The sequence below is a fragment of the Melanotaenia boesemani genome, chromosome 16 (assembly GCF_017639745.1).
Source record: "Melanotaenia boesemani isolate fMelBoe1 chromosome 16, fMelBoe1.pri, whole genome shotgun sequence".
NCBI classification, from domain to species: Eukaryota; Metazoa; Chordata; class Actinopteri; order Atheriniformes; family Melanotaeniidae; genus Melanotaenia; species Melanotaenia boesemani.
In genome coordinates this window covers 9,723,953-9,748,322 of record NC_055697.1, presented here as the reverse complement: position 1 = coordinate 9,748,322, position 24,370 = coordinate 9,723,953, and the positions used below count along the sequence as shown (strand labels likewise).

At 39.8% G+C, this 24,370-nt stretch overlaps 2 protein-coding genes across 3 annotated transcripts; both read left to right on the top strand.

Annotated features, from left to right (window-relative positions):
* Window positions 1-50: 50 nt before the first annotated feature.
* On the top strand, window positions 51-20,220 carry mypn (myopalladin). 2 transcript variants are annotated; one of them, XM_042010447.1, is made up of 20 exons: window positions 51-1,126; window positions 4,857-5,032; window positions 5,125-5,176; window positions 5,449-5,872; window positions 5,972-6,046; window positions 6,143-6,284; window positions 6,947-6,970; window positions 7,317-7,433; window positions 7,521-8,304; window positions 8,989-10,071; window positions 10,153-10,285; window positions 11,934-12,011; window positions 14,644-14,865; window positions 14,940-15,089; window positions 15,176-15,255; window positions 15,584-15,710; window positions 15,799-16,006; window positions 16,111-16,276; window positions 16,449-16,582; window positions 16,676-20,220. In XM_042010447.1, exons 1-20 carry the CDS (start codon window positions 51-53, stop codon window positions 16,852-16,854), a joined length of 5,430 nt encoding a protein of 1,809 aa, XP_041866381.1. In that variant the 3' UTR covers window positions 16,855-20,220. The 2 variants fall into 2 exon arrangements, with proteins under 2 accessions (XP_041866381.1, XP_041866382.1); XM_042010448.1 differs by lacking the exons at window positions 51-1,126; window positions 4,857-5,032; window positions 5,125-5,176; ... (4 more) ...; window positions 7,317-7,433; window positions 7,521-8,304 and adding an exon at window positions 8,533-8,584.
* A 2,603-nt stretch (window positions 20,221-22,823) lies between these two features.
* Window positions 22,824-23,255, top strand: atoh7 (atonal bHLH transcription factor 7). Its single transcript, XM_042010503.1, has one exon. It carries the CDS (start codon window positions 22,824-22,826, stop codon window positions 23,253-23,255), a length of 432 nt encoding a protein of 143 aa, XP_041866437.1.
* Window positions 23,256-24,370: the final 1,115 nt, after the last annotated feature.

The following is a 24,370-nucleotide window of genomic DNA, read 5'->3' as shown; positions in this document are numbered from 1 at the left end:
ACTTGCTTTTACATACCTTTAATGGAAAACTTTGTGTTTTTTTCAGCAACATGCAAGAGAACAACGTTGACCAGCCACCGTCTCTGTCTCAGCTCTTAAGGGAAAGCTATTTGGCAGAAGCCCGAGCCCAGCAGCGCCACAGTGAGATGAGTCGCTCAGATGCTTCTTCCTCACGCTTTCAGATCTACAACACGCTTAAAGGCAAGGGTGAGGACACTGTGGGCCACAATGACACCCAATTCCCAGACCTGTCAGCCTTCCTCAGCCAAGAGGAGCTTGATAAGAGTGTGAATCTGGCCTGCCAGGCCATTGGACACGAGCCTCGTGATGAGAGGGCAGAGGTCAGGGCAGCAGTGACACCATTAACCACCTCTAGCATCCCCTCAGTTTCTTTGTCCACACTCCCTTCTGTTCCATTCTCCAACCCCTCACCTGCTCCTTTTGTTGTCCCATCCACTGTCACTCAGCCAGCCACCGAGGTCAAAAAGCCAGCAGCTCACACGTTTACATCTGACAGAAAGATACACAAAGCGTCCTCACGGCAAGACAACATGATCAGGAACAGTAAGGACTCCACTGAAGGATTTGATGACTATAACAGACCAGCAAAAAACACCCCATATGGTCTTGAGACCCAGTCCAAGAAGGAGTTCCTCAACAAGGCAGCGGACTTCATTGAGGAGCTCTCTTCTCTTTTCAAGGCCAACAGCTCAAAACGGATACGACCGAGAACCTGCAAAGCCCACAGGAGTAGGAACCAGAACAAGAGCCCAAATGATGAGGCGGTTTATCCCCTCAGCTCTGAAAACAGGGAGCGCGTCATCATACCTGTGGAGGTGGAGAAGGAGAGACCCAGTCCTGCAGTTAGCCACCACCCAGTGCTCCAGCAGGACTCTCAGAGTGAACTTCATGACTTCAAAATTACAGACAGGGGACAATTTGAGTCTATGTCCCAGGAGAAACGGGACCAGGCTGAAAGTTTTTCCTTAACAGAAACGCCGTATACTGCAGAGCCTGCATGCGAGCCTCCCCATTTCATTCAGAAACTGAAAAGCAGGGAGGTTGCTGAGGGTAGCAAGGTCCAGTTAGACTGCATTGTAAGAGGATGTCCTATGCCTGAAGTCCGGTAAGAAATCCCACACCAGTTCTAAACGCTAAGCTGCATTATGGTTGTTGATTTTGCAGAAGAAGAGAGTATCTGCAATTTACATAAAGACTTAAAGTGAACAAATCTCATTCAGTTGTCAGTTTGTTTCATTAGTGGAGCTCCACCAGAATCTTTGTAGTGCACTGAAAGATCACATCTACCAGGAGTATCTTAATCATCTCTTGGAGATAAGATAGTTATGCTTCACCTCTTTTCTGGAACAAATAACATACTTATCCATATTTTGTCAGGTTTGCCTATCAGGGAGTTTATGCCTTTCATGAGATGCCTGGATTCTGGAGAGGAGAATCCTTCTGGTAGTAACCCAGATGCAGGAGGAGCAATTTAGTTTTTGTCCTCGTGTTGGGACACTGGATGAACCCTCTACTCTTAAAAAATACTGGTGGGTGTGTAGGAGTTTGTAGGATGTCCTTTTCTTTCTCATTTTGTTTAGTAGATGATGCAGTCTTATTGGCTTCACTGCTGACCCCCGGGTCATACTGAGGCAGTTTGTTCCTTTAATATTATAAGTAATCAATCAGAAAATGGTTTATTTCCCTAACTAGGTAAGGAATGAGGAAGGTGCCTCATGTGGAGGATTTTTCACAAGTAAACAAAAGGTTTAATTTAGAAGCTGAAAGGTGGATGTGCAGTGTCTGCAGGGACGTGAACTCTAAACTGGTCTGTTGTGGGGAAGAGAGAATGGCGCCACAAGGCAGCTCTGCCAGTGGCTTCACTTATTATCATCAGCTGTGAGTCATGACCGAAAGAACAAGATCTCAGATACACACTGAGGAAATGAGCTTCCTCTGATGGCTATAAACAGGTGGAGTAGTTCAAACATTTAGGATGGAAAATGTCGAAATCAGTGTATATTTAATCTGATTATGTTTTATATGAATATCAGTTGCAATCCAAAAACAAATATTTTAAAATATTTTATTTCCAGTAACAACAGTTATATGGAGATTTCTTTTATTTCTATAGTTTTTCATATGTGAGATTCAGATTTTAATAAGCAGTTTATTTTAGCCAAGAGAATATTTTAAGGAATGTTTTGAAACATCTTCAGATTTTATGTAATGAACATGATGAATTGTAGTTTTTTTCATGTTCTGTGATCTTTTAAAAATTGGCCTTCAAACTGTACTTATACATAGAAAACTTAATATCTTTACTACTTTTTGAGCAAAAAATATCCCCAACATATATCAACAGCTTTTGAACAAAGAGTTTAAAACCCATTTTGTGTGCCTTTTATATGACAGCACTCCTAATAAAATGTGCCAAACACTGTGCACTAACTAGATATTTGTCCCCATGCTAAAATAATATGTATATAATGTGAATAAATAGCACATTTTACCCATAAACTTGCTGAATAATTTAGATGAAAACTTGAAAGTTGTAACTCGCTCTGTTAAAGTGGTTTTAGTTTGATAAATAGTTCCCCCATGGGTAAATTTAAAGACACAAAATAGCCTAACAGTATTCAAATCATGCTCTCTGATATTCAGCAGTAAAACAGAAGTGAGGTATTTAAACATTGTGTTACCAGGAAGTGTCAACAGCTTTGTGATATCCTGTTCAGAGAAAAGTCAGTACTGTGATAACCAAATGCAAACCATTTTTGTCTATTTTGGTCAATTTGTTGTAGTCAGAGTTAAAAATATTTTTATGATAATTGTGTCTGCCGGCGTTTTGATGATAATTCAGCTTTAAATATTGAGCTGCTTTGTGTCTGGAGCTAAAGTAACATTGAATAAGTAGAAAGCACATGAGGGAGTGGAAGATTAGGAGGATGATGGCGTGTTTCTCTAGCAATGCTGACAGAACTGACATGTGGTGATAGCCAACAGGTGATTCAGAATAGTGCGAGTGTGTGTTTGTGTTAGGAGTGGGTTGGTGTGTGGTCAGGGAAGTAAATCATAACAGCATTAAGCTTTCTGATAAGACCGTTCTTCCTAATTTCTTACCATCTACTGTCAAAATATTCAAACATAAGATAATTTATTGGCTGGATTTTAGAAGTTGGAACATCTTATGGTATTAGAAAAAATCAGAAGAAATGTAAACATAAATCTTGTGTGTTAATGTTCATCTTCTGCTTCTTTTATGGTTGTTTTGTTTGACATATTTCAAAGCAAAAGTTGGCCTTTTAAATTCCCTCCCAGGTCACTTGAAAGAGAGCAGCTGAGGTGTCAGACTATAGGGGGCTTGTTAGTCCTTCTGAACATTGTTGAGCCACTAACTTATACTTGTCCGGAGAGAATGTAGCTCTTGGCCATTTTTAGACTGGACTGGCAATGCGAGCTGTGGTTGTGACTGATAATGGAACAGACAGAGCTCTCGACAGAAGCATGAGGAGTTTGGTAAGATGATTTAGACAGTTTTTGCTCAGCTAATATCTTTATATGACTTGGTGTGACTTTACTGTCCTATAAACTTAAATGTCTGATGATCTGAGCTCTATTTCAAATTGTTTGTATCTTTAATCAACCATTCAAATATTTTTGTGTTTGCTGTTTGTGTGAATGCAGCTTTAATGAAACAGACTTAAAGAAGTTGAAGTAGAGGTAGTTATTTATTATGAAATGTACTGTCTCTGGTGTGTCAGTGTATAGCATTGTGTGTATCCTGAGTCTATGTTTAGCTTTGTGCGTAAGGTTGGGTAGTCAGTCAGAGATCCCAGGCTCCAGAGGGAATCTCCTCTCTGGTTCTGATCTCTGGAGGGAAAATAGCCTGGACAGGTGCAGTGAGCAGGGTCTCTGCCTCATGAGCCTCTCACCTCCTATGCTACTCATGCTTTCAAGTTAGACCCTTACTCATAAGAGGTGACACAGCTTGGCTTGGACAGAATATCAGCAGCACATTCCAGCAGCGTCTGCTGTTTTGCATCCAAGTGTTGGGTTTATATCGGCCCCGTGGAGAAGCTACAACAGGAATATCAAATCTGAGACGACTTCTAGATCATCTCAACGTGTTTTTGTTTGAGTAGCTCGGGGAGTCTGTTTGTGAAGACAGGTTTATGGCTGCAGGATGACACCGTGCCAATGAGTAACACATCACCCCATTCTTGTTTTCTTATTGGCTGGATTTTAAAAAGCACCAAGGCCTCATCTGCTTAAAATAAACGTACGCTGATGTAGAAGCTGTGTCTGTGTTGCTAGTCCGGACGGAGAAGAAGTTAAATCTTTACTACTGCATTTCTACTTTGAAAACATTTACTGTGGCCAACTACATCTTCAGGATACTACATGTTACTTGGAAAGTATGGAATACTAGCCAAGGCTGAGATTCTGTTTTTCATTGAATTTGCACACAGTTGTTTATCTTTTTTTTTTTAATAAAGTTAGATATTTATTGTCTTTAGGATGCTGATCTGAATTAACCTGAAATGAGCCTGTTTTATTGGCATTGGCTTAAAAAAAAAAAAAAAAAAAAAACCTTGCCTACATGGGAAGCTAGTGCTTCTTGTCTTACAGGGAATGGGATAGGGCTTGCTCATTCATCTTAAAACATCCTCTTGATATAAGAGATGAAAGATTACTATTGAAACACAGGGAAAAAAACTAAATTACTTGCAGGAAAACAATCAAATTCTACAGTTGTGCTTGGTTAAAACAAACAGAAATGATTTGCATGACCAGCATACCTTTAATAATAGCAGAAACCTACTAAGCAGAGTTTGCTGTCTGTTGGGTTGCAGGTGGTTTTGTGAGGGCAAGGAGCTGGAGAACAGCCCCGACATCCAGATCATCACCAACGGCGAGCTGCACTCTCTGATCATCACCGAGGCGTTTGAGGAAGACACTGGCCGTTATTCTTGCTTTGCATCTAATTTCTATGGTTCAGACTCAACTTCAGCTGAGATCTACGTGGAAGGCATTTCTGCTTGTCTTATTTATATTTTTATATGGAACACAATCACACCCCTCAGCAACTGCTCATGCAGACTTGTTTGTTCAATTTTGCAGGTGCTTCCTCTTCAGATTCGGAGGGGGAACAGCACTTTGAACATGTAGCCCAGTGAGTTTTTAACCTATTTGAACTATTAACATTCACTAAAACAGTTTTTTCTCAATCCTGGTCCTCAGAGACTGCTGCCCTGCATGTTTTAGAGGTGTCCATACTTTAACTAAACTGTCTTAAATGAGTCGCCTATTAGCAGGCTTGCAAAGAACTTGCTGGAGTTGGAAAGAACTAAAACATGCAGGACAGTGGTTCCCGAGGACCAGGATTGAGAAGATAAGAATATGAGCCAAACAGACACTGAAAGACTCTATTTCTACTTTTCAAAGGCTGCAGAGGAAACAATCTAAGTCATCCCCGTCTTTACCTTCATCAAGCCAAGTTCTTCCTGCAGAAAGGGGCAACTTGGTGTCATGTCAGCCTGAAGAAGCCACCGAGGAACCAGCGGAGGAGTTCTCATCTCCAACAACCAGCCAAGTAGTCCCAGAGCCTCATCCACCAGTCCAGACATCCGGCACTGTCCTCCCACTTCCAGAGATCTCTAAAGTGTCTGTGGCCCGTCCTGCTCAGGAGGAGACAACAGTTTTTCCAACTTCTTTAGAATTTACAAAAGCTGAGGAGGTGTCAGCATCCATCCCTGTCGTCTCAGGACCACAGCCGGACCAGATATCAGCTACATCATTGCCTTTAAACACAGCGGCGGCATCTGTGCTGCCTGATGTCTCAGCTACAACACAAACACTCCAACTTCAGGTAGTAACTCTGTTTCCTGTTAATACAATTTTAGTTTCATTTTAGTCCTAAATGTTTTGATCAACATCTCCTGCATTTAATTTTTTTTTTTAAATTCAGAGTCAATCTTCCAACCACATCTATTCACAAGGACTAAACGGGCAACCCATCATGGCTGCCCCAGTATTCACAAAGGTAGACTCTTTCTTAAAAAGGACATATACCTGTGCTGCCTAACACAATATAATGTAAGCATGTTTGTGTAACATGCAGCCTGTCTTGTCCCACCAGAGCCTGCAGGATCTCACTGCATCGGGGGGCCAGCTGGTGGTGCTGGAGTGTCGCGTGAAAGGGGTGCCATCACCTCGTGTGGACTGGTACAGGGAAGGCAAAATGATAGAGGACTCCCCTGATTTCAGGATTTTGCAGAAAAGTAAGTTTCATAACTGTCCCGCTACTGTCTTTCTGTTGCTCCAGAAGCTTGATCGATATTTATTCCCCAAGAGGGAAAGTCTCATCTGGTCTCTTAAAGAAAAGTATCTATCACTTGATGAATATGTGAAGACAAAAAGCTCAATGCTTTGTTAGTGAAGTTTTAAGATTTACACTCATTAAAACATTGCTGTAGGTCATTTGGAGTTAACTGAAGCTTAAAAACAAAGTCTTTTCTTTTAATTGAGTTATTTTATAGCTTAAATTCTGCTGCCTGGTAATATTTGATAAGAGAGCACATTAAAGCCTTTTCTGCATTTTTAAAACATATTTTATCTTGTGGCAATTTGCTGATATATAGTAAAAATAACACTGACGCTCCATACGTTTGTCAAAGTTCAATGTAAAAAACAAATCTTGGAACTAGAGCCAAATCAAAGGTTCGCTAGCTCTAATCTGGGTCGTGCTCCAGTTCTGGTTAAATTTTCAAGTAGATTTATTGCTGATTTTTTTTAGTAATCCTGTTAATTAACAAACAAACCACAGTAGTCACATATCCTCCAAGGAAAAAATGTCAAAAATGACCAATAAAATCACATTATATTAAGTTGATCATGAACAGAAACATCACCGGTGATCATATGGATGCTGTTTCTGTTTCAGAGCCCAGATCTCCAGCTGAATCAGGTACATATTTCATTCAATTTCTCTGTGTCTAAAAAGTCATGTTGACTGCGGCAAAGCAGCTGTCTGCCTGTACGAGAAGCTGCTGTGTGTACATGTTGCTCTGTTGAAGTGTTTATAGTCCTTGGCAGAGGCTTCTGCTCTTCTTCTGTACATAAGCCAGGGCTGCTTTTCCCAGACTCTGGACCATATAAGGTATTCTCCCTACGTGTGTCAAACTGCTACTGCAGATCGATTCAAGCTTCCCCAGCTACACACAGACTCTCGGCCCATATGATTCAAAGAAAACTTGTAGCTGGACATTAAAAACATGATGACTGAGGATCATCTCTCCTCCCTTTACTTCTAGAGGAAATATGCACCTTGGTCATCGCTGAGGTCTTTCCTGAGGATTCGGGGATGTTTACCTGCACAGCAAATAATAAGTATGGAACTGTGTCAAGTACTGCTTCTCTGAAGGTGAAAGGTAATACTTCTCTTTTACTTTACAAGAACAAAAGGAAGTTTTTATTCTTACACTGAAATTTCTATCCATCTTTTTGGTCATTATAAGGCAATGTTAGCAACAGCAGCCACGTGAGGCCTTTTAGTGATTTGCTGGTGGAGCCTAATCAAATCCAGAAGCTTTCTCCATCAGCTCCTGCTGTAAACCCTCAACCTGAGGTTGCTGTGACCAGCAGCATCAAGCCTCATTCAAGTACCATTCGCCTCGACCCGCTCATCTCAAGCACGTTACGCCTGGAACCAGTAAGCACCAGCACTCTCCGTCTGGAGCCCCACACTTCCAGCATGTTACGTCCAGACACTTTCTGGACCAGCCTGCCCAATCTGGAACCCTCCAATCTCACCGGCAGCTCCATCCTGAACTCCTGCAGCAACAGCACATCAAACTTAGAGCCCCTCTCCCTCCACCAGAACCCTCATGGATCCAGTGGTCCACATTCGGAACCACAGAGTAGCCACAGACAGATCTTCTCATATCCCAAACCTGTCGTTGCTTCTCCTGCAGCTGGGACTACAACTGAGCAGGAAGTTCCCAGACCTTTAAAAACATCACCTGAAACAAGCCAAAAAGTCAAGGGAACCTCAAACCACCAGAACGGGAGCCCCATTGTGGTGCCCCTCCCTGACCCTCCTCCTAACTCCTGCTTAAAAACAGGGGCAATGACAAACCACAAAGATTCCCGCTCTGGCTCCAGAGTGGGTCTGCGTGTACACTTCAAACTTCCAGAAGATGAAGAGGATGAACAAGGTGAAACATCCAGTTACTCTGATGAAGACATCAGTCTGGCATCGGTCCTCAAAGAGCCGCCACCAGTGCTTGCTAAACCCAAACTGTGAGTAGAGCATAAAAACCAACAGCCTCAAGTGTCTTTATTTTTAAAAAGCAGCTGTTTTGATGAGGGGAAAGAAATCTGTGCATATCAGTTACCCAAACAGCATCCTAACTGTTTTGAACTTGATGGGCTGCATTAAGCACAAGAACAGAGTAGGCGGCGTTTCTTCCTGCACTGCCTCACATAGCAGCAGCATTCATTTCAATTCATTACTGCATGCATGCAGACTTCAAATGTGGATCTTCCGTCTTTCTAAAACAAAGGATGGCATTTTTTATTTGTAAGTTTGTTTCTATTTCAAACAATCTTGTGTTTCAATTTTATTTAGTGGTTTACTGACTTTTGTTATTTCTAATTTGATATAATGAGGTTAAAATTTGACTATATGTCAGATTAATCTGATATTTAGTCTAGTATAGGTACCAGTAAGTGTATCTGCATTCATGTGATGATAAATCTTGTTCTTATGGAAAACTGGATTTGTTTAAAGCTTAGATATAGATGCTTGTGGGCTACTTTTGCTAGTCCATAAAAGGGCAGAATGTTCTTCATGCTGGCTCAGGCTCATTCCTGCGGGGTTTACTTCATGGGCTGGATTTATGAGAGCAGTGTACTGACCCTCTCTAATCTTCACCATGTATAATTTCGTGCTGTTCTTTCCTTTTTCCTTTCCTTGATTGGCAGGGACCCGGCTCAGCTCCAGCTCCTGCACAACCAGGTCCTCATGGAGCAACAGCAGGAGGCTGAACCTCAGCCCCAAACCCACATTCAGCCTCAGTTCGAGTCTCCATTCCAGATCCAGATCCAGCCTGAGGTCCAGAGCTCCCATGAAAGTGTGCTGTGGTCTCCCAGAATGCACCATGAACCCCAAGTGCAGCCTTTCCAGTCGTACCTGAACACGACAACAGTCCCGCAGCAGCTTCCTCACTCTGCACCTCCACTCACCACTGCCCCTCCTGCCCCCTCACTAGCCTCTGCTGCCACTTTTTCACCTCCTCCTAAGACCTCTATTGCTCCTTCTTTGAGCTCCCCTCCATCTGTTCCTCAGCTTAAGACTTCTTCCTTGGTGACCTGCCCTCCACCTCCGCCACAGCTGAACACGGCTTCTGCTATCAGTGTAGCACCTGTAAGCCAGATCAACACCATCCATGCCTCCCATCTTAATCTTTCCCCTGCAGCTCTTGCCAGAACTGCACCTACATCCCAGTTTTCCTCCCCCACTGTACCAAAGCTTAATACAGTCCCTACAGATCCAACCCCGGCCTTACAGCAGATCACATCTCCAACTCCTCTGCTGAGAAGCACCCACGCTTCCCTCATGAACCTCACAGCCATAACCTTTAACTACGCCCGGCCGAAGGAATTTATAGCAGCTCAGACCTTTTCTCCAGTCAGGAGTCCTTCCCCGACAGAATCACCAGTACCTCTGCTCCATGAGCTGGCTGCTGAGCTCAACTCTTCAGCAGCTAGCTCCCCTACTCTCCCACCATTCTCCCCTCCACCCAGTTTCTCCCCGACAAGGGTGCTGAAGTCCCCCACCAGCCCTCCGTCCCTCGTGTCCTCGCCCACACCAGGGTCAGCGTCATTCCTGAACAGCATGTTCGCCTTGCGCGCCCAATCACCTCCACAAGCCTCTTCTCCCACCTCCAGCAGCTCCACCCCCAGCCCCATTCAAAACCCAGTGGCCTTCCTCAGCTCAGTCCTGCCATCGCTGACCCCAAGCCACCCCACCAACTCAATGGGCCTCCCCAGAGGAGCTCCATTAGGGTACGCCTTCCATGAGACATGTCCATGTTCATGAGGCTGTGTTTACACATTTTACCACATCTTCACCTTCTATCTCTGCAGGGTTCAAAAGAAAGTACCCAAGACTCGCCTCCCATCAGCGGAAAACATCCGTGAAAGTAAAGAAATTCTCCTCCAGGACATCGAGAGGAAGCTTCAGTTTAAAGATGATACTCCAAAGTTTTTACATCAACAGGTATGAGAGTCCTTGTCTTGGTCTTTCTGGGCTGGGATGTAGTGGTGTATAATTAATATGACAAAAACAAATACTCCGCAAGATTTGTTTCCAAAGGTAGGTCGACTGGATTCATTTGTTGGTTTCAGCCTCTATTACATCCTTGTCTTCTTAAATATTAGACAACTGTGTGGTTATGAATATCAGTAACATCAGTTTGAATTTTAGCATGCCATCTCTAATGTTTAACTAACCGTTAAAAGCTGAAAATGAGTTTTCTATTCTTTGAAATGTAACTGTATGTAACTGCATTCTCACTCACCTCCGGCTGTCTACATGCAGATATGAATAATCCTGTGTGAGATGTAAATAAACTGATAATGCAATAATATGCTAAATATTTAAACGTCACACTAGTAAAAAAACAAACAAAAAAAAATGTTAATTTTGAATTTGATGCCAACAACAGGTTTAAAGAAAGCTTTGATGGGGGAAAGTTGTGTAATGCTGAGGTAAAAATCCCCATCCTCTGCCATACAATACAGCATATTATAATATAATAATAATATAGCCCAAAAAGTTTAGTTTTTTTAAAACATTTTAGATCCAAGTTTTAAAATGTAAACAAATTTAGTGGTATTTTTCAAAAAAGATTTTATTCATATGAATGTTAAGTGGATTGTGCTAATATAACACTTTTCTAGTCTTGTTGACCACTCAAAGCGCTTTTACACTAGATGTCACTTTCACACACACTCATGCAGCACCTCTGCTAAAAAAAAAGTGCTTTTTTCCATCTATCACACACATTTATACCCCAACAGACACATCACGAGGCAACTTGGAGTTCAATGTCTGGTCCAAGGACCTTTCGGCATGTAGTCATGTAGGAAAGCCAGGAATCGATCCACCGACTTTCCAGTTGGTAGACGACTGTTTTTTCTCCTGAACTACAGTAAAAGGGAATAAAGCTCTTATTTTTGTTAGATTTTTGAATAAATAAAATGCTTATCTCAAGATAATCATTCGACATGATGATCCTGTATTATTATGAGAAATCCAGTGAGTAACATATTTCTGTGAGGGCACTGTTAATGCTAAAAGTATGCAAGTGTTTGGCTTAGCGTGATGTCACTGCAACAACCTTTCAGGGACATGTATATTATGTATATATGTATTAAAACAACATAACTGCATCTGAAGAGTTTGGATGCCAAACAAAAAAAAAAGTCCAAACTGTGTAGGTTAAGTATGTAGTTGGCATCAAGTTAAATTATATGCACAACAAAAACAAAACAAAATAAAATGTATAACTTAAATATGTGTGATTGATTAGAATTATGTAGCATCCTGTTTTTATTTACATTTCACACAGCAGCACAACTTTTTCAGGAACTTGGCTGTATGTGTTCACATCATACGATGAATGTCTCCCGACATATATTTAAAAATATAAACAGTTAAACTCGGACGCGATGATGAACTCGCTTTAAGTTTGTCGCCTCTTCAGCTCGTATTCATGGTCTTTCATCATTGTGTGTCCATGTAGCATAACAACATACAACATGCATGGAAATAACAGCAGCCTGTGTGTTATCCCATCAGTATATGCTTGTATGTACAGTTTGTGTGTCTTTGATGTTCATCATCCATCCCTATCCTCTCATAGAAGCTGAGTAATAAGGGGAAAACAGCGAGCAGACCCCTTGGACCAAACATTCCTGCTACTGTCATTAACTATGACGAGGTACAAGGATCTTCCCGTCCCAAGCACTGCTTTGTTCAAGCCTGAATGGGTTATTTCAATGTGTCAAGACAAAATTAAAATACTATGGTTACGTAATATCGCTAATCAAGCTTTTGTTAACTAATATATAACCTGCACGATCAATTTAAACAAATTTAAGGGATGAAATTCATAAAACTAATGAAATACAATGACCCTACTGTTTGTTGAACTGTTATATATTATGTTAGCTAATTAAATTTCAGTTATTGTCTATTACAACTTTCCCAATGAAGCTTGCAACCCTCTTTTTTTCAATAAAAAAATTTTTTTCCCCCAAAAGAGTAAGAAGCGGGTTACATTTTATTAGGGATGCACGATATATCGGCATTAATATTGGTAACGGCCGATGTTAGTCATTTTTTAACATATGGGTATCGGTCCGATAAGCAAAACTGGGCCGATATTAACAGCCGATATTTATTTTCATATAATTGCTGATTGTGTACGTGTGTCGGAAGGTTTGACCATGGAGCCATGTTTGGAAATGTGACAGCGATGCAGCACTACATTGTGGGATGTAACTGAAGCAAGAAGCAATTTCAGCTGTGTGGTAATTTTTCACGGTGTAAAAAGAAGGTACTTGAAAAGCAGTATGCAATATCTGCAAAGTCGAAGTAATGCGATCAGGATGCCGTGTCAACTCATTCAGCACCACAAATTTGATATGTCATCCGAAAAATCGCCATCCAGAACCTCACAAACAATGGTGGGAAGCTAACGCCCCTAATGTTTGCCTTATTTTCACTTTGTACAGAATTTGATAATCTTAAACCTTTTAAAACAATATAAATATATCGACATTGGTAAATATCGGTTATCGGCCATAACAACAATATTAATATCGGATATCGGTGTCGGCCAGAATTTTCATATCGGTGCATCCCTACATTTTATTTTAAAGAAAAAAAAGTAACTAAGCTTGTGTCCTGCTGGAAACAGATTAAAAAAGTTAATATTCGTGAAAATAAAAAGGATAAGTACCTAGAGATTGCTGATTTCAACTTCTATTCATCTGCTGTTCTCTGTTTTACCCTGAGCTTTATGCGGTTTGTTTGGATGAACTAAATTTCTCACCTACCAGGAACTGTCAGGCAGACTGCATGAGTTTTATCATCAAGAGGTTTATAACTCAGCTCACATAAAACTTGGGCAACTGTGGAAAACCTAAATAAAAACAAAAGAATTTGATTTGCAAATTATTTAAAGCCTAGATTTAATTGGAAATCATACAAAGATGTGATATCTCAGGTTTACAAACGGAGATAAGTTTTTTTTTTTTTTTAAATCTGTTAATGTTTCAGAAGATGAAATGTCTGTACTCCTGGCAACAACAAGAAACTCTTTTATTACAGAACCAGGCTGTTTTAATACAAGTTTTTCTGAAATAAGCAAGACATCATCTGGATGGCAGTTATCTCATAACACTTTTATACCATTCTGCATTAATGGGACTTTCACACACCTACAAGTTACTCAATCCACCTACACTAACATCCCATCATCACGAGTGTAGGAGTCAAAAATGTTTGGTGGATTAAATGTTAACATTATATTAATTATATTTAACTGTTTTATTGATAGTTTTGTGAATTACTTTGGATCAGTGCCATTTATTGGAGGTGATTGCTGTGATTTATTTCCTTTGCTTTGGGTAAAACATTTCTTTTATCTCATAGGAAAGACCGAACCTTAGTCTCTCTGTGATGTTTTTTTTTTTTTTTTTTTTGATGCTTTTGAAGTCCCAGTGGGTGTGGGATTTATTACTGTGCATTTACATTGATTTAAAAAAAAAAAAGCAGGTTGCTCCCTGTTTTGTTTTGTTTTTTGATTTTTTTTCAGCCCAGAAAAAGCTGCTTCAATGATTTTCCATAAAAGACTTTCAAAGTTTGATGTGTTAGAGCATGAGACAGTTTTCCACACCGTCTCTGCTTGTCTTAAATTAGCTGGGTTTTGGAGAAGAAAGCTTTGGTTCAGATTATTTTATTCAGCGTGTCTACTAAAATTGGTTTGTATACTTTTAATGTACTTTTCAAACATTACTTTCTTCTGTAAGCTGCTGCTTCAGTCTGAACCACTTTGTTGTAGCTTCTCTCTTAAGGATCCACCTTCTTGGACTAAAGTGGCATTGTAAATAAAAAAAATAGCAGCTGCTAAAGTGTACCAAAGTAGTCTGTAGATTATACAGGTGTGTTTTATAGTGATGATAGTGGAAGTGAATAGTCAGTTGCTAATCAGATTTTGTTGGTTTTTGCTGCCCTGTCCCAATATTTTAAACCAACTTCCAGACTGAAAATCAGTAAACCTCTCTCTACAAAATCCAGAGTTTAAATAATTTGCAAATTATCTAAACTGTACCTCATTTTTCTGTTTTTATTTACACTTTAGAAGGCATCCCAACAGATTTGGGTTGTAAAATGACTAAAATCTGTACCTTTTGGTTTTAAGGTCAGAGTAACAGATTACTTTAGCTTAGTAAAGAGATGCACGTTGTTTCATGTTCCTGATTACTGCATACCTGCATGTTCCATGCATGCAGAAATATGAATGATGCAACTACTTTTATGTACTGTAGCAGTTTTCCCTCCTCCAGGAGTACAAGGTGTCCAGTTTTGAGCAAAGACTAATGAGCGAGATTGAGTTCCGCTTGGAGCGAACGCCAGTGGAGGAGTCGGATGATGAGGTGCAGCATGATGACGTCCCCTCTGGAAAGTGTATCGCACCGATATTTGACAAGAAACTGAAGAACTTCAAGGCGATGGAAGGCGTGCCTGTGACTTTCTCGTGTAAAGTAGTAGGAATCCCCCCTCCAAAGGTGAGACATTAACAGCTTTGCTGTTTAAATGTCAGATCAGTCTTTATCTTATCATTACACCTATCTTCCATCAGGTTTACTGGTTCAAAGATGGCAAGCAGATATTGAGGAAAAATGCCCACTACAAGAAAATAAGAGAGGGGGATGGGACCTGTGCTTTACACATAGAGTCCACAACCAGCGACGATGATGGCAACTATACCATCATGGTAGCTAACCCACAGGTATCGCTGCAGCAGCAGTTTTCTGTACATGCTGTCAACACTTTCTATCTGGAGGCTGCAGCTGATTTGTGATTTGCTTTCATCAGGGACGAATCAGCTGCTCTGGTCATTTGATAGTCCAAACTGGACCTCCACGGAGCCGACTGACACCTATTCATTCTCAGAGGTGAGCAGGCCTGACTGGTACAGGTGAAGCTAATTCTGCTGTATCATTGCTGACAATGCAGTGTTGGTAACTTGTAACCTTCAGTCTTCCTTGATCAAAATCCCTTCATTCAGTATTTTGAATTAGTAGAAACACATTAAAATGTTGCTACAGCTATCTCTGATGACATTTATACATTTTTTTAAGACACTGTTTGTTAGCAGTTGTGAATTTTCAGACATTCAGGAGAACTTAAAGTTGTTATCAATATTAAAAAGGTTGATATACAACTGATGTGTATTACCATCATTGTCTTCTTTAACATGAGGGCTCCTTCTTTCATTGTCAGAGTAAGAGCCCGCATACAGGAAGTTGAAGGCGAGGAAACCCAGGAGCGCTTTTTTCGTCCCCACTTCCTCCAGGCTCCGGGGGACATGATGGCTCACGAGGGAAGACTGTGCAGACTAGACTGCAAAGTAGGTAGTGGGACAGTCAGACAGTCCGTAAAATACAGAATTTCACCCCACCTTATCATCAACATTTTTTAAAACTTTTTTTTTTCAGGTGAGCGGTCTACCCAACCCAGAGCTGATGTGGCTGGTGAATGGGAGGCCGATCTATCCAGACCTTTGCCACAAAATGTTGGTGCGGGAGAACGGCATCCATTCCTTGGTCATCGACCCCCTGACACAGAATGATGCGGGCACTTACACCTGCATTGCAAGCAACAAAGCGGGGCAAAGCTCCTTTAGTCTTGAACTGAATGTTGTGGGTGAGGACAGAACAAAACAAACTATCAGTGGCTTAATAGGAATTAGGTGTTAACATACAATTTAAAATATTTCAGAGCATCTTATGTGAGATATTTGTCTTCAGAGAAAGAGATGAAGCACCCGCCCAATTTTGTGGAGAAGCTGCAGAACATGGGTATTCCTGAGGGGACCCCGGTGAGGATGGAGTGTCGTGTGCTGGGTATGCCTCCTCCGGTTATCTTCTGGAAGAAAGACAATGAAACTATTTCCAAAACAAAGGACAGAATCAGGTGAGCAGCCTGTCTCACTGCCATAATTTCTGCATCCAAACTTAACTGTGCTAAGAAATACATCAACTATAAAGTCCACTGCGTAGCCATCCAGATTTAATGCATATCTTTTTATTGATTATTCCCTGCCTTTAAAGTAGGACTTAGTTTCTCTTCATTTCATTCATTTCAGCATGACCCAGGATGCCACAGGATATGTGTGTCTCCTCATCCAGCCAACAACAAAAGATGATGCTGGCTGGTACACAGTGTCAGCAAAAAATGATGCTGGAGTAGTGTCTTGCACCTGCAGACTTGATATATATGGTAAATACTCTGTATAGTGACGTGACTGTCAGCTTTATTAAGTAATACTTTATCACCTTGTATAGTAATATTAGCTTACTGCTGCATCTTCAGCACAGTGGCATCAGAGTATCCCAGCACCCATGAGGAAAGCTCCACGAGCAGGCAGCCGATACGCCGCTCTGACAGGCCAGGGGCTCGACATTAAGTCAGCTTTCCCAACATCAGACACCAGCCCCATCCTTTTCGCCAGCTCCCCTCCCGAGGCCACGCTGGAGAGCGAGGAGCTGTGAGCAGTCTGCAGCGTTCCAGCACATTCTGTGACCTCCCTGAGGTTAAAACCGTAGAGGGCTGAAAGGGAAAACGTGTAACAGAGCAGTTTTGTGTGGTGCATTTGAAGTGTTACATTCAGATTAGAATGGCAAAGATTCATGTTAAAGCTGTCATCAGCACTGATAGTTGGGTGGTCACCATTCCTATTTATTCAAGTCATATAAAGAGTGTTTTACAGACAAAAAAGAAAAGAATAGAAACATATTTGCAAAGTCTTAGTTCATGAGCCACAGTTGGAGTTGGATAATGTTTTCTCGTTGGTTTTAATGAGTCACAATTGTTTTTGGTATCATATTTGGATGTGATGGTAAGGTTGCTGAAAAGTGGTGATATCTGCTCTTAACTTTTAGTCCTGTTCTAATAGTGGTTGTAGCACCACTTATTTTTATTGCAATCACTTATAACTGCACTGCTAACAATGGTCTCTTTCAAACTTTACATAAAAAATAGAAGTTATTTTTATTAACGATCACAAGTAGCTTGAACATGTACTAACAGAAAGTTGTCAGACAATAACATTTTCCACATTTTCTCCATGAAGACAAACAAAACCATTTTTCTGAGGTTTTTGTTGATTGAATTAAATAAAACACTCAAATATCCCATTTCCTTTTTAATCAGACCCTTCACGTTATGCTTAATGCACCTTTTTTTGTTGTTTGTTTTCTTAGCAAGGACAGCTTCAAACTTTCCTTTGGCACCAATTTGTAGGCTTCCCTGGAATATCAGAGTCTTCCCAAAAGACTCATTCAAGGTTTAATTAATAAACCTCATTTTTGGTGTTAATGGGTGTTAATCATTGGCAGTAGCACACACACTACTAGAAAAAGTTTAGTTTTTATTTAATTTATTCTGCAGACAAAACAAACAATCAAAAGAAGAACAAAATAAAGAAAAGCAGCAGAAAGAAGAGAAATCCTATATGGACTGCCTTTTTTTTTTTTTTTTTACATAATTTATCCAATGCACATACAAAACACACACACACACACACAGAAAAAAAACAAATAAAATAAGGCTAATACAGCCTCTCATATCTGCCTGCCAGACTCTTCATTTTAATCTATGGAAACAAAACAGAGAACCCTTAGCACATGTTTTTATTTAACAAATGACTTTAATTATTTATATTTTTAAATATTTTTTTATTTAAACTCTTTAATATCTTTATCCAGAGTATTCCATAAAATAATTTCTTTTACAAAGATAAACTGTTCTGAATCTGGGTTTATTAAAATTCCGTTATTTTTAAGTTACATTTACTCTCTTTTTTTGTCAAATCCTTTCTGAATATTTGATGGCAGTGTGTTCCTATGGGCTTAAACCCTCAATGCCTGAATTTATCTGCAATTATCTAAAAACAAAAGAATACAGAAAAACAAGATTTGTAAAAAAAAAAAAGGCTGTTATAAAATGAATTATAATTAAATATTAAATAAATTAATAACACTAAGTGAAGTGGGCCATTGCAAATTTCTGACTAGAGAGTCAAAGGGTTAATACATAATTTACATGATATAAATAGTGGCTGAGTAATTTGATTTATGGTCATTTTGATGGTTTTTGGCAAATTTCCAGTGTGCTGTGACCTGTTTTTGGTGGGGAATAACCTCTGATAAAACCGCAACAGCGAGGTTGCTGGTTCTAGCATCGGCTTTGTGTGTGTGTGTGTGTGTCTGTGTGTATGTATATGTGTAGGGGGAGGGGATGATGCAGGTATCCTCTCCGGGTACTCTGGCTTCCTCCCACAATCCAAAGACATGCATGTGTGGTTAATTGGTCACTCTAAATCTGTGGTTCCCAACCTATTTTCCTCAGGGACCCCCTTCATGCATATACTAAAAGGCCATACATAGAAACCATACTTGGTTTTTTGCTTTCAAAAGTGAGGTTCTCACGATACATAATGTATTCTGGCTGAATCCTGTCCTTCAATAAAGCCAAAGTTAAATTTAGTTAATTAAATTAACATATTGCCTTTCTTTTTGTTAAAAAATAGGGACAATGTGCGGACATTAATCACAATGGCTATTAATGTTCAAAGCCTAAGGGACCCACTGTGCTCGTTGGTGGACCCTCTTGGGGGTCCCGTACCACAGGTTGGAAACCAACGCTCTAAGTGAGTGAATGTGAGCATAAGTGGTTGTTTGTGTTGGCCCTGTGACCTGTCCAGGGTGTACCCTGCTTCTCGCTTGCTAATTGCTGGGATAGGCTCCAGTTTCTCAAATTAAGCTGTTCAGAGAATGAATGAATGAATGAATGAATGAATGAATGAATGAAATCTTGCTTGTATGAAGTTTGTTTCATGATAATGTTTTTCCACCTCAACTCTGGATGACTTGTGTGACCAAAGCAATGGGCAGAAGGCTGTAGATAGGCTTTCATTTTTCTCTCCATGTTTGTACCTTTCCCAAATCTACACGTTGACTTAATCCTATTTAATAGATCTACCAAAAATTCTCTTGATGTTTTGAGCTTGGGATGATACAGGTCAGGAATCTAAAGCCTTACAGGGAGCACTGATGGAGACTTTGTAGATTTTTTACCATTTAAATTCAAAGAAGAAACAAAATACTCAAAAAACTTGGTTTTGTTTGTCTTTGAGTCCATTTTCAGATGCGTTTTGATAGAATGTGTACATTTGTTAGTGTCTGTAAACTTTCCAGTGATCCCCTTTTAACCTGTTATGAGATGACGCAACACATCTCCAGGGTGCCTCAGAGATCAACCGGTTAAAAGACTTTTGAATGTGCAATTTAGCTCATTGTATTTAAATGGCTCCAACAGGGTGGGATTCTTTCTACGTTTAACTAAATAATTTCTAGAAGTTCATCACTGGGTCACATTTCTGCACCATGTTTTTCATATTCATGCATGCCTGTGGCTGATTTAGGAAAATTTAGACATGACTAAACACATTGTGTCGTCTCACAGTCAAAACACAGCAGCACTGTGACTGGTGTAACTAAAGGCTTGTATTTGAGAAGATGAAAATACAGTCTTTAATTTCTTGTTTTCTTGTGAGTTAATCAATCTATGTATTAAGAAGTATGTATCTCCTTGAAAACATGTACAATTAAACTTATTGTCAAAGAAAAAAAGGTAAAATTAGACTTAATCTGTGAAAAAATGTACTGAAAGTTTTTTTTCTTTGTCAAGTATATCACACCGAAGTTATTACTAAGCATTAAAGTAATTGATTTATTTAATTAAAGTCGTTTGTAAACCTATAGCAAACAGGTTTAAAAGCATATATTCATCTGATGTAAAGTTGCACACTGTAAAATAGTTTTGCCTGTCTCCGAATAAAGTTATATTTATTCAAATGAGTGGAATTCTTGATTTGCTTGAACAGATGGCTTGGACAGCCCCTCTGATCATTCTGCATTATTTTCAGGGATCAATCCTGTTTGATTTTTCTCCAGGTATAACTATTACCTAAAAATCTTCATTTCTGCCATCATTATTAAAAGCTTGTTTGGACTGTGCTGCAGTCAGAACCTTGATTAAAAACAAATAGGAAAGCTCAGAGGCCAATTATGCACTGCTAATCAGTCCAATTAGAGTGGATGAGAGTTCAAATAGGCATAAAATCATATTCACCTTACATGACCTAATTAGACTCAGCTTCATCTGACCAGCTGCCAGACATACTCTGTTAACTGGGTGCTGTGTGTGTGTGTGTTGCTTAGTTCTAAATATCTATGAGCTTTAAAAGAGTGATGTCCAGTTCTATTTAATATTTCATTCCTAATTTCTTATAATGCATTTAAATAATGTATTTCTTTGCTGAATACTGTGTCATAATGTTTAAAATTATGATTTGTTTTTTAATTACTGCAAAGCCAACATAATTTTTTCTGAAGAAATGCAGCAGAAAAAGTGTGTAAAATTCACACTGCTTATTAAAATAATCTCATGATGATAATTAGATTTATTAAGTCAAACCTCACATGAACAGTAAATCCGTTCTTACACTTTCTCTTCAGCTTAAGCTTTGTGCCTTAATCTCTATTTCTCCATACGGAGATGTAGGATTTACGAGGATGCATGTTTTGTCTTTAAGCTGATCGGTCACTCTTCAGTTGTGACATATGGCTTTTGACAGAGGGCATGGCTCAGCCATCGATGCATCGGTGCTCAGACAAGCCAATCGTATGAGAGTGCTGTTTATAGGGAAAAAAAAAGAAAAAACGTAAGGGCCCTCAGACAAGACAAGCAGCAGCTGGCAAACTACATCAATCTGTAATAAATGAACCAACTGGTAGATGGGATTATATGCCTAAGTGCACAGCTAACCAGTCAATCCCAAAATGACCAGACAGCATCAGCTTGTATGCATGACCCAGTACCAGAGATGAGCATTATTCTAGGCCTCTGATGGAGATTAATCATTCATAACTTGCCTCCACAGCCAAGCTTGGAGTCTGTCAAAACACACTAACATGAGCTACACGTCCCCCCTTACAAATGATGGGCAAAAAGCAGGAAATAAAGCAGCTGAGGTGCAACAACAATTCAGCAAATTTAGATCCATAGATGTAAAAGATCAATCAGGCATCCTGCACCAAAGGTTAAAAGTTAGTTTAAAAAAGGATGTAAAAGTTTTTTACATATGTTATTGGATTATGATTCATTTTTTTCAAGTGTAATTTATATTAAAGTGTCAGGAAATTCTGAATTTAAATCACACGCCGGTGGCTTTTGAGTATTGGGTAACACTGTAATTCATTTTATTATACATTATGCACTCTGACCTGCTGAATTACAGAATTTATGATGACGGATGGGAAGGACAGACAGACAAATTATATCTTGGGTGACTTAACAAATAAATTATTTATTTAACAACATGGTCCCGAGTACATGAGCCACGTTAATGCATCCCGTCAAGTGTGAGTCATCCTGAATTCAGCACTGGCAAACAAATTTGAAGAAGATATCTAATTAGATAATTCTGCTGTCCAAAGCTTTAGATGGTACAGTAATCTTCACACCATCTTGGTCCATATTGCCTGAAAGACATAATCCCCGGATGTGCTGGTAAAATCCCTCAGGTTACAGGCCTCACTTACACTTCTGCTGCCTGAGGCTAATCTCAGATTATGACTATTATGACATGAAGGGAGACTTCATGACAGGTGAAAGAGGACTTTCTCGATGGATTAAGGAACTTAATAAAACCTAATACATTTCTCTGTTGCAGATATCTACCGCTTAATTTCTGAGACACAATAGCTCAATTTAACACTGTCTGAGCTTCAATTGAGTTTTAAATCAATATGGAAAAAACATTCAGATGGCAGGATTCATATATATATGTATATATATATATATATATATATATAATGGGTTTGAAGCTTATTTATGTGTTTGATCCTGAATATTTAATTACTAGATTTTACATAACTGCAGTTTTAGACTTTAAATGTTTGTTAGCCACACCAGCAGTGATGAGTTGAGCTACCAGATGGTAGATCTTTGCTGTTTGGACACATGGCTCTGAGTGAAGCCACGGCCATATAGCCCAGCTTGAGATAATTGGAATTTCATTAAGGTTTTGTCTGTGTGCGTGTGTGTGTATGTGTGCTGAGAGTGGGTGTGGGTGTTTATGAGTGCATGAGTGTGTTTTTCTAAGGGTAATATTGAAGAAAGAGTAAGGGGGGTGGGGGCTCCACCTGCTACCACCTGTTCATCTTCTCTGTCTTATAAAAGCTGCTCCCTCACTGTCTCTGGGATCACAGACACCTTGGACTCTTCAGGCTGTCTTCATTCTGGAGTTACAAGTACAGGACACAGGACAAACTCAGCTTGGATAACATCTGGACACTTTGAAGCTGGTACTGGGAACTTCTCAGACACATCTGTTGCCTTGACCGTGTCTGATCTGAGATCACAGACTGGTTTGATCCCTCAGGCCATAATAAACATGAAGTCTCGTCGACCTAGCTGCACTGACTCTGGATCTGAGTCCTCAGAGCCAGACTCCAAGAGCCCAGAGAAGTACGAGACTGCCACAAGGAGACGAATGGCTGCCAACGCCAGAGAGAGAAAAAGGATGCAGGGCCTGAACACAGCTTTTGATTGCTTACGTAAAGTGGTGCCCCAGTGGGGACAAGACAAAAAACTCTCCAAATATGAGACCCTACAGATGGCACTCAGCTACATCATGGCCCTCAACCGGATCCTGACAGACGCCAGGAGGCACACTGCTCCTCACAGGCAGTGGTTGGACCTGCAGTTTGACGTAGTGCAGCCTGAAAACTACTCCTGCCTCATGAGGTATGAGCATCCTCCAGGAGAGGAGCAAGTCCACTCATCGTTCTCCTACCAGTACGACGGCTATCAGGTCCACGCATAAACTGCTGCTGTTTGGTAGAAAATCAGTCATGTTGTTAGATGTGGGTGACAATGTGAATTTTTTTTACTCCAATCTTGGAGACAGTAAATACATTTGTATTGCTTTATTTTTATTTTGTATTTATTTAGTCTTTGTATGACAATCAGAGAGATTTTTGATCCAGTCTGATTTGCTTTTGCTAGAAAAACCTATCAATGTTGAGCAAATTTTTGTTCAGAATATAGCGTGAAAGACGTGTAGTGTCATTACAATGACCTTTAGATTGTGCTGAAGATACAGGCAATGATGTACTTTTATCAGTTATTTTGATATGGCCCAAAAAATGTGCAATGCCCAATGGATTCTGAGAAAAACATTGTTCTTAGCTGCTTAGTTAAAGTCGAGATGCAACTATTTTGTCAAAATGTAAGTGCATGATTTTAGAGTTTTAAGAAAATAGATGTTATTTTCTCAGACTTCTATTTTGTTTAATTATAGTTTTCCATCAGAAATAAATTTATTTTGTATGAAACCTATATTTGTGTGATTTATTGTCTTCTTGTGCTTTTTTCCCCATCTAAATCTACAGATGTGCTGACTAAAATACAATAATTTCCACATATTTTAGAGCATTAAAGTAAGTTAAACAGCATTAAATAAGTAGAAAAAAATCACATACTTATAAAAGGTTCTGCTATTTTGTGGATATAACAGAAATATTAGGGAAAACGGCTAACTCAGAGCATCATTTGCTTTGTGTGAGTCAGGTTCTTAGCACGGCCTCGCCCTGTCCCTGAAGAATAAATCATCCTTTTATCCAGAGTTCCTGTGCTTTGAGATAAGACGCTTTTACGTCATTGATGGGACAAAAATATTCCTTCATTTAAAACAGGTTATTTTGGACTAAATCCTATCAGTTGAGTGGTTTATTGTATAAGTTTCTCCATGCAAATACATCTTGGACTGTTAAAGTTTTACAGTCCAACACAAGCCAAGGCAAACCAGGATGCCATATGACTGCCAACTGTTCGAGCCCCCTGGCTACATGTTTAAATGGCCACAGTAAAGCGACGGCTACAGATTTGAGTAAGTTTGAAAGGTGGCACAAGCCGCAGCAGATTAAGGAAGCCTGTGTG

Coding starts and splice junctions, on each gene's coding strand:
- mypn (XM_042010447.1), top strand. CDS start 51: ATGCAAGAGAACAACGTTGACCAGCCACCGTCTCTGTCTCAGCTCTTA. Junction 5,177..5,448: donor CACTTTGAACATGTAGCCCA/GTGAGTTTTTAA, acceptor TACTTTTCAAAG/GCTGCAGAGGAAACAATCTA. Junction 6,047..6,142: donor CTGCCCCAGTATTCACAAAG/GTAGACTCTTTC, acceptor TTGTCCCACCAG/AGCCTGCAGGATCTCACTGC.
- atoh7 (XM_042010503.1), top strand. CDS start 22,824: ATGAAGTCTCGTCGACCTAGCTGCACTGACTCTGGATCTGAGTCCTCA.